The sequence below is a fragment of the Mycetomoellerius zeteki genome, unplaced genomic scaffold (assembly GCF_001594055.1).
Source record: "Mycetomoellerius zeteki isolate Tzet28-1 unplaced genomic scaffold, Tzet1.0 scaffold119, whole genome shotgun sequence".
NCBI classification, from domain to species: domain Eukaryota; kingdom Metazoa; phylum Arthropoda; class Insecta; order Hymenoptera; family Formicidae; genus Mycetomoellerius; species Mycetomoellerius zeteki.
In genome coordinates this window covers 846,008-855,886 of record NW_017256116.1, presented here as the reverse complement: position 1 = coordinate 855,886, position 9,879 = coordinate 846,008, and the positions used below count along the sequence as shown (strand labels likewise).

Genomic DNA, 9,879 nt, shown 5'->3' with positions numbered 1-9,879 from the left:
AAGTTTCGTTCGCGCTAATTGGATCATACTTTTAGATCTAGAAGAATGGTCCTATCTCAGCAGACAATCATAAAACGGTTGTAAAATTGTTGAGTCTGCTGAACGCAGCTAATGGGTGCATTTTGATCCAATCAGCGCGAAGGAAACTTCCAACAGTTGCAAAACGAACGTTCTCGTGAACGTAGCTTTTCTCTCTTTTCAAGGGCTGTGTTCAGCAGACTCAACAGTTTTGCAACCGTTTTATGATTGTCTGCTGAGATAGGACCATTCTTCTAGATCTAAAAGTATGATCCAATTAGCGCGAAGGAAACTTCCAACAGTTGCAAAACAAACGTTCTGCTGAACGCAGCCAAGGTCAAATATATATCTATCTCATTTTAAGTGCAAAATATTTGGAGATTTCATGCAACGCGAACAGACCTAGTACTACGACCGCTCACTGAGCGCTCAGTGAGCTCAGTGTACCTGTTTGGTCTATATTTTTGGATCTAACGGAATATGCCAATTAGAGCTCATTGGCCTAGTTTCCACCAAGGGTTCGATCCAAGTCAGAATGCACGAATTTGATTTATAACATCGATGTTAGGAAACTGGCCAATCGCAATCATTCCATTCTTCAGAGGAATAGCTGTGATTGGCCAATTTCGTTACAATCATAACATCGATGTTATAACTTCGATATAAATCGAGCCGTGTGTGTAAACGTAGTCCGTGTCACTTTATAAATAAGAGGAGGGCAACACTCATATCAGCTGTTTGAGAATAGAGAGCCTCTGAAATACTCCGGAGTAAAGAGGCTTTAGAATAAACTTTGGACACAGTACTGTATGCTTTGGAATATATAGAGGAATTCCGTTGTATGCGCGGGATTCGAAAAGTGCAGTTACATTGTGCCGGGATCTGCGAGGCGTAATCTTATTTCACATAATCTTATCTCACATCACATCTTATTTTCGTGTTTCCGAAAATTAATACCTCACATCTGTGCGCATTTAGGTTTATTGATGTGCGCTTGATGTTTGTCGACTCTTGTATTTTGATTGCAGTATTTACAATATGTTGAATATCGTGAGGTATCATACAAAAGTATTAGGAGCGTATAATGCTATAAGACGCATACTTAGTCGACAATACTTGTTTACCAATGCAAGAACTGGTGTTGAGCGATGTAACAATATTTCTTTGAAGGAATACTGTTCAAAATTCCTGTTACAAAAGGTAATGAACGTTCCATTGTAAACCAGTACATCTGACAATGCTGTGTAATTTTAATAAGCTAAACGATGTTTAATAATAAACTAATTTTAACGACAGAAACCACTTAAACAAGTAAACGTCGTAACTCGTAATTATGCCTCAAAACCAAACGGTAAACACAACAAAATCGTAGGATCTTGGTTGCTCACCTGTGGCGGCATGGTTTTTATAGCAGTAGCACTAGGTACTCTTATTTATTTTGTATATTATCACTACATTTGTATCATACTTAAAAGCATTATAGAAAAGACGTATGGAAAATAGAATTTCAAATTAATATTTTTTCCCTTTATGATTTAATGGAGTACCTACATGTAATTAAAATTTATGTAATATTTAATCACACAATAGACATTAAGTATTTGTTAAGCTGAATAAAATATATTTATTTATAAAACAATCATAGATTATTTCTCCTTTCTTCTATGTATTTAGGTGGTGTAACAAGACTCACTGAATCAGGTTTGTCTATGGTTACCTGGAAATTGCTAGGAGAAAAAATGCCTCTTAATGAGATTCAATGGCTCTCAGAATTTGAACGTTACAAACAATTTCCTGAATATAAAATGTAAGAAATAACATTGATAATGTCAAAAGATTAATGTATGGAAATATATATATATGCTATATTAATTTTGCTGTAGAACCAATCACAGTATGACGTTGGAGGAATTTAAACGTATTTGGTGGATGGAATATTTACACAGAATGTGGGGACGTTTAATCGGCGCTGTATTTATAATTCCAGCAACATATTTTTGGTATAAGGGTATGCTAAAACGTGGAATGAAAACACGTATTGTTGCCTTAGGATCATTAATTGGTCTGCAAGGACTCATGGGATGGTATATGGTTAAATCTGGATTGGAAGATCGTTTTATAGAACCTTCCGATATACCGCGGGTGTCGCAATATCGTTTAGCTGCACATCTTGGATTAGCATTGCTCTTGTATACCGGATTTCTTTATAACGCTTTGGATCATCTGATTCCTGCTCAAAAGATAACTGCTAATTTCTCTGATACTACAATTGCAAATAATACACTGAAAGCACTCAAAAGGTTTAAAGGATTAATTCACTCAACAAAAGGGCTGATATTTGTCACTGCTTTATCAGGAGCATTTGTAGCTGGAATGGATGCTGGTCTTATTTATAACACTTTCCCAAAAATGGCAGATAAGTGGATACCTGACGATATACTTGCCATATCTCCAGTATTAAGAAACTTCACGGAAAATCCAGCTACAGTTCAATTTGATCATAGGATTTTAGTAAGCTCTATATATATATATATATATATATAGCCACTAAGCTAATGTTATGTTATTTCATATGTACATTATTTATGCAGGGAATCACCACCATAGCATTAATAACTTGTTTGGGTATTTTTTCTCGTAAACATAAACTTCCTAATCGAGGAAGAAAAGCTGTGGCTGCAGTACTTTGTGCTGCTTATCTTCAAGTACTTTTAGGCATTTCGACTTTATTATATCATGTTCCAGTAACGCTAGCTGCATCACATCAATCTGGTAGTCTTATACTTTTAAGTACTATAATTTGGCTATGCCATGAACTAAGATATTTAGGAAAGTTCGCTAAATAAATTTTTATTTTAAAAATAACATTTGTGATAAATTTTATATATATATATATATATTAAAATAAAAAAGATATTTATTCACAAAATAAACATGATATTTTTAAAATTTATTTTCTTATGTGTCATATTATTTATAATTATTTCAATAATAGGTTATAGAATTTTTCAATACTTTTATAACGTTTTTGCGCTTTATTTCACAATATATGTTATAATTAGTATTAGTCTTAGGAACTATAATATATATACACAACTTTGTTTTCTAAATAACAATGTATATTATCAAACATATGTAACATGAAATAATTGTTTTTGTTTAATTATAATTAATTTTATGTTTACAAGATGCGACACGATTTAAAAAAATATCAGTGCACAAAGATTGTGAAATATATGTGCATAACAAAATTGAGTGGTTTAATATCATTTAAACAATTATTTTGAAATATATGCCAAAGCAGAAATAACTCTTTTATGTTATCAGATATAATTTATTATTTAACTCAATTCTTCAAAAAATATCTTTACATATAGAGCACTTATTCTATTATGGCCAATTATTTGTTGATTTTAAAATACTTCGCATGCATTGGTCCAATACAGTATTATTAATATTAAGTACCAGTTTTTATCAGGCAGTTAAAATTACATTTCATTATTACAATTTTTATTTACATAAGAGTTATTTTCTTCCTATTTTGGCGACGATTTTAACATCACACTTTTGCTTAATATTAAACTGAGCGCTAGTATTAATAGAACTTGCATTTTATTTTTGCATATGAAAGAAAGTATTCAAAACCAAATTTTATACTAGTTATTGTTACACATAATTTATAAATATAAATATACGTGAATTACATAATCTAGAAAAATCTTATTTAATATATATTTTGAATTTGTTACTATGTATGTATGTATGTGCTTGTGTGTATTGTATAATAGAGCATATCTTTTGATGAAAGAACTAATGATTACCGTGCTCAATTTTTACCATACAAATTGTATTGATATTTCTTTTATAATTTGAATATTTTTAAAATTATGAAATAATATATATATCTGACAAGTTTACATCAGTTTGATAAAAGGATTTATCATGACTCTTCTGCATTGAACAGTACTTAATAATTAATACTACATATTAATATGTGTATAAATGCAATTTTATAATTTCTTTATAATTTTTTCAAATATATTAGTCTCTTTGTCGTCCTTTCGTGAAAAAACAGATTTTCACTTTATTGATATCTTTAGAAGAAAAAAGAAATGAATATCATAGCTGACAAACTTAGATACCAGAGCTAATAAAATATTAAAATTTTCATGAACTAGTCGAAATTGGGCAGTGCAGATTTTTATACGCAGTTTAAGTGATACATATAAAATATAAGATTATCACGATCAAATCGTCTTATTCAGTAATGATAATCATTGACTTGTTTGATGCAAAGCACTCTTTGAGAACTTGTCTCTGGTATATACAATACATGCAATATGTGTATTGCATATATAGCAACTCTATTGGTTACATAATTCATAATTTTGTTTATGTGAGATAAATGCAAATTTCCCTTATTTAGTCTTATTATCGTAATTCTGTTCTAAATGATTCAGTTGTCAAAATCTTACTCAACATTTTAACTATTACCTAAAAAAAATATTAGGCCTCTAAAAAATTAGATTTTTACGAGAAGATAATAAGAATATAATAATTTAAAATTATTTTACTATGTAATATTACATACATGTGTTAGAAAATAGGAAAATTGGTATATTAAAACAAAAATATTAATTTAATGAAGAAAAAATATGTATTAAATTGAAAGAAATTCTTATATTATCCTCTTATATAAGACTAACTCATGACAAAAATTACAAAGAAATAAGTCAATAGTTGCAAGTATAACATAGAATATCGTTTTACAAACGAGTTCTAAGTATATAGTACTTTGCAATGAGTATTATATTTTCTTTTCACTATTGTCCATTGATAATTATTCCCCTTGTATTCATATGTGATGTAATGACACGAATAGATAAAAAATTACCATTTCCCCTATTTTGCAAAAGCAATATATATCCTATACTTTATATAATATGTATATATATAAAGTATATGTGATTTTTATACGTATATCTTTCTATTATAAAATATCTCACATAATGGCCGTTCAGTTTTAATGCATAATTTGTCACTTTTAATGAGTTTTACAGTAAAACTCATAATAAAAAAAAGATTTTGATAATGTGAAATTGTAAACTTACACATTATGAATTATAAAAAATAGTATGTCCATATATTTGTATGTATATATATCTTACGTAAATATAAATAAATCATTTCAGTCAATTTTCTTATTGCAGAAAATACATCGTATTGAAGAAAACCGAATTTATAAAGATATGCCTTTTTATTCTATTAGTATTTTCTCTCTCTCTCTCTCTCTCTTTCATTCTTACATAACTTTTTTACATTGCATAATAAAGTGTATGGATAAATATATGATACAACAAAAAGAAAATTGATTGCACTTAACTTGCGATTTCATTAAATGATGAAATTTGTAATAGAAAATTTTATGTTATATTTATATTATATATAATCAATTTATCTTAAAATGATTTATCACTTATGATGATGTGACAAAATATTAAAAACCATAATATTCTTACTTTGATATAGGATTAACAAGTTTTGTTAACAAGCGTAAAAGTATACTCTTATTGATTGCTGATTGAAACGTACTTCATTATATGTTTGTTATCAGTTCAACTAGTCTTCCCAGAGATATCTGATTTCTCTGGATTTACAATTACTTGTATTATGTAACCTGGCTGTACCTTAGCTTCTTCTATATGCATTTTATCACCAAGCAATTTACCACCAAAAAACCACCTTTGACGTGAAGGTTCCAAACCTTCTTGACTCTATAAGCATTACAATCATCATAATCATTATTATTATTATTATCATAAGCAATTATTCTCATATAATATATGTATACTCAATGAAATATATAACTAATATTGTACAAACCTGTAATTTTTTCTTAGCAACAGCAATGGTATCATTGCTATAAACAGGTAGTTTCACTTCTCCTAAAGTGGTTGACAGTCTAAGTTTTAAAGTTTGTTCTGTTCCTTCGTCGACTGGTTCTATACAAAATTGATACAACAATAAGATAAACAATTATATTGTAAATTATTATATCAAGATGCTCTTTCAAAAATTTTATCACCTGAGCAATCAGCAGGTGAATCTCTTCCACTATCTTCTTTTACGATATTAATTGGGTAGGATAAACAATAAATAGGTACTTGATAACGTGTTCCTAACTCATCATAACATTCAGTTAAGAAACCATTTGGTACAGAAATATTAGCCCCGTCTAATATAGCCTGTGCCAATTGATAATCCTGTGCTTCAGCTGCAGTTGCACCTGCTCTCAATGCATCCCAAATCTCTTTACGACCATCAAATGCTGGTGCAGTGTCCCAAAACTCATCACGCTTACTTCTCAGCTGACCTTCGGTCAGAGGTACATCCGATTTCCATCTGATTACCTCGTGACATAGAAGATGATTTTTTCTTGTATTTCCTACATAAGTATATTATTTCAGTCACAGTGATAAATAGAAATCGACTTATTAAAATCATCAAAATCTTTTTTGTAGGAATGTATTTACATTTCTTATCACATATTATGGAACTGTTATATTTAAATAACATAAAAATTTACATAATGGTGATAGACAATCTAATCTTTTAAGTGTTTTGTATGTTTCTTTTTTTGTCAATTAGTGTAATTGTATTTTGTATATTCCTTTTTTATTATTTAGCTAATTGTATATAATTATGTATTACAAAATTACATTAGATAAGACTTAGTTAAAAGTATATTTTATAATAGATAAGAAGTTATTGAACTAATGTAAAACCGTTAGAAAGTGTCAAGTAAAAACTAGTCTTATACTCTAATAAAATACAAGCACTGCTATTACATTAATGTCATGATATTATTTAAACCTCATTTATATATACACTGAACTTAATTAAGTAGATATGACTGAATCTACACCTAATAGATAATGTACACCTCAGATACAAAGACAAAAATAAAATTAAAATGACTTCAAGGTTAGTTGATGTTCAATGTATTTTCTACAAAAGCAATTTTGGTAGCAATCTCACCCGAATTAGTTCTGCTCGAATTTTCCGATGTATCATTGATTGAGGCATTTCTTGCCCTCGTTATTCCTATGCAGCCTCCCATTCTACACAACCGGAGCAAGTAAACATCTCACTAAAATTTAATAACACTTCGCATGCCATTTTCTTCCATCTTATCCAATCGAACTCTTGCCGTAGCCATATTGCATGCTTTCAAGGAGAAATGGGGTTCACGTCTCCGCTAACTATTATCACCAACGAGGGAGATCCTAAAGCCGTCTGTATTACCAACTAATGGTGCGTTCGGGAGACGCTAATAGCGCTATTTTGTCATTCTATCTTTGTTGTTTATTAAACGTAAAACAAGGATAGAATGACACAATAGCGCTAATAGCGTCTCCCTGAACGCACTTTAAATCGTAATGTTTGTATAATAAATACTTTTTTCCTCTTTCACAGATTCAAAAATCCTTTTCCAGGATTAAAGTATACACATTAATACATGTTTGTGAAGTGAAGTTTATGTCGAGAACGACAAAAAAATTCGAAATTGAAAAATCTTAAGAAAAATTTTTTATCGTTCTCGGCATAAACTCCACTTCACAAACATGTATTAATGTATATACTTTAATCTTAGAAAAGAATTTTTGAATCTGTGAGAGAAAAAAGTATTTGTTGTACAAAAGTTACGATTTAGTCGGTAATGCAGACAACTTTAGGATCCCCTAAGTCGTGCTGTTTTACCGATTATTTTTCAAATAAGTATTTTTCTGACAGAAAATTAAAAATCCTTCTCCACAATTAAAATATAAGCGATAATGTAGTTCAAACCGATTGATTTCACGCAAAAAATGAAAAAAGTAGGAAAATTACAGTTTTTTTATCGACTTCTGGCGTCGACTCGTAACAATATTTGCTTTGTATATAAGCTTTGTTAAGCTTTAACTAATTTTAATAATTTTACTTAATAACGGATATATTCTTAATGTAATTTTTAATAATATTAAAAAAGACTGTACACAAAATTCAAACTAAATAGTAACGAAAGTAACACAAATGAAAACTCACGATCTGTAGCTAAATCTTTAACAACCTTTTTGACCGTTCCCTACGTTCCGTCAATAACGCAGAAATTTAAAAGATTTTTCAAAAATAATAAAACTGTAAATTTGGGATTATGTAAATTAAATTCCTTTATTAGCGCTCAAAAGGATAAATTACACTCTTATATTCCAATGTAGTATATAGAATTGATTGTTCGAATTGTGATGCATTATACGTAGGCCAGACGAAACGATTATTAAAAACTATTATCAGAACATCGAAATCACATCAATAGATACTAATCAACACTCTGTTATTACGGAACATAGAAATTCAGTCACGAATTTTATTGAACAAAGTTAGAATTTTATAGATGAAGAAAAAACTTATAATAAGCGATATAATCTCAGAATCAATTTCAAAACACAAAAAAATGGTTTAAATTTGCAAGAGGATACTGAAATATTGGATTCATTGTATCATGAATTATTTTAAGAAGATTGATTCTTCCAAGTTTTATGTTCCAAGTTAATGTTTATATTTAGCTTTTAATTTATTTACATTCTGTTCGTATTATTTATTGTATTCTTTTCCCTGCTTAACAATAATTTCGTTTGACCTCTCACAGTCTCTCTTGTAACGTTTTACTGTAAGCACGTGCCACATTAACTGATCATCGTCAATACTTAATGTAAGTTTTATTCAATATTTTAATGACAATTTGATTAGTATTTTAAGATTTATATTATATTTTTTTATTGTATTATATATTAAGATAAGGTAATTGTTTGAGTATTCAGTTAAATACGACAGATAACTTTAAATTTTAACTATTGACGACATTTTTAATATTAAGCGACTGTTATACGTTTTTAATTTTCACGAATGAATTATTTCAAATTTGCATTGAAGGTAACCCAATAATAAGGATCGAAACGTCTGTAATTTATTTCATTTCAAATATTATTCTTACACACGAACAACCTGTGCTGGCTTTCTACTTTTCCGCGTTGTAATATCAAGTTATTGGTTAATTTTTAAAATTCAGTTATATTTTTGCTTTATCTCTCATAAATCTATCTTAAGTTAAACTTCCATCTTTTATCTTCTATTCTATATCTTTTGAAATAAATCATAGATTTTTTTCTTTTGATACTGTTTATTTAGAGAATGATCCTCTATACAAATATTATTACACATTTATGTATCGTATAAGTAATTTTTTATAATTCATTTTTAAGATCCAACAAGGATGAAGAATATAATAACATTTTGTGCGATATTACTATTGTTTAATCTCGGGCATAGTAAATCTCTAAAATGGTGGCAATCAATGTCCCTTTATCAAATTTATCTTAGAAGTTTCAAGGATAGTGATGGTGACGGTGTCGGAGATCTTAAAGGTATTTTTCAAAAGTTTTTTTCTATTTACAATAAAATCCTAGAGAAAATTACTGTAATTTTTATAAAAGGGGGAAGGAGAGAGAGGCATAATAATTATATATAAAAAATGTATCATTTTAAATGGTAAGATACCATAGCATTTAAAAAAAATAAATAATAGTGAATAAATTATCGCCTTCGCACTACATTGAGATATCGTTATTAATGTGATTTCATATCTAAATGTTTAGAAAAGAAGTTTAGTTGTTGAAATATTTCATAAATTTAGAAATTTACACAGTTCTAATAAGAAATTCTTTATCGAATATACAGGGTGTTTCCAAATTAAATGGCAAAACTTCGGGAGCGTGTAGAGGAGTAAAAAACTAAGAAAAAAAGTCCTATAGACATATGCTC

At 28.9% G+C, this 9,879-nt stretch overlaps 3 protein-coding genes across 3 annotated transcripts in view; 2 read left to right on the top strand and 1 right to left on the bottom strand.

Annotated features, from left to right (window-relative positions):
- Positions 1-862: 862 nt before the first annotated feature.
- Positions 863-2,864, top strand: LOC108730460 (cytochrome c oxidase assembly protein COX15 homolog). The gene is made up of 6 exons (XM_018460184.1): positions 863-877; positions 1,047-1,218; positions 1,315-1,441; positions 1,693-1,825; positions 1,902-2,529; positions 2,610-2,864. Exons 2-6 carry the CDS (start codon positions 1,057-1,059, stop codon positions 2,862-2,864), a joined length of 1,305 nt encoding a protein of 434 aa, XP_018315686.1. The 5' UTR covers positions 863-877; positions 1,047-1,056.
- A 2,627-nt stretch (positions 2,865-5,491) lies between these two features.
- LOC108729905 (ubiquitin domain-containing protein 1) lies at positions 5,492-7,241 on the bottom strand. Its single transcript, XM_018459265.1, has 4 exons — positions 7,057-7,241; positions 6,104-6,463; positions 5,902-6,020; positions 5,492-5,792 (listed from the first exon to the last, which is right to left on the bottom strand). The coding sequence occupies exons 1-4, from the start codon at positions 7,136-7,138 to the stop codon at positions 5,634-5,636; spliced, it is 720 nt and encodes a 239-aa protein (XP_018314767.1). The 5' UTR covers positions 7,139-7,241; the 3' UTR covers positions 5,492-5,633.
- A 2,090-nt stretch (positions 7,242-9,331) lies between these two features.
- Positions 9,332-9,879, top strand: part of LOC108729842 (alpha-glucosidase) — a 6,720-nt gene continuing 6,172 nt past the window's right edge. The window contains exon 1 of the mRNA XM_018459173.1: positions 9,332-9,482. Coding sequence (XP_018314675.1) covers positions 9,332-9,482 — 151 coding nt within the window. The remainder of the gene's footprint in view (positions 9,483-9,879) is intronic.

What these genes read in the sequence shown, in the direction of transcription:
- LOC108730460 (XM_018460184.1), top strand. Translation starts at nt 1,057, where the DNA reads ATGTTGAATATCGTGAGGTATCATACAAAAGTATTAGGAGCGTATAAT. An exon ending in TTTTATAGCAGTAGCACTAG is followed by an intron (nt 1,442 to 1,692) that starts GTACTCTTATTT and finishes CTATGTATTTAG; the next exon opens with GTGGTGTAACAAGACTCACT. An exon ending in AATTTGATCATAGGATTTTA is followed by an intron (nt 2,530 to 2,609) that starts GTAAGCTCTATA and finishes TTATTTATGCAG; the next exon opens with GGAATCACCACCATAGCATT.
- LOC108729905 (XM_018459265.1), bottom strand. Translation starts at nt 7,138, where the DNA reads ATGGGAGGCTGCATAGGAATAACGAGGGCAAGAAATGCCTCAATCAAT. An exon ending in TTCGAGCAGAACTAATTCGG is followed by an intron (nt 6,464 to 7,056) that starts GTGAGATTGCTA and finishes ATACTTATGTAG; the next exon opens with GAAATACAAGAAAAAATCAT. An exon ending in TTCACCTGCTGATTGCTCAG is followed by an intron (nt 6,021 to 6,103) that starts GTGATAAAATTT and finishes AATTTTGTATAG; the next exon opens with AACCAGTCGACGAAGGAACA.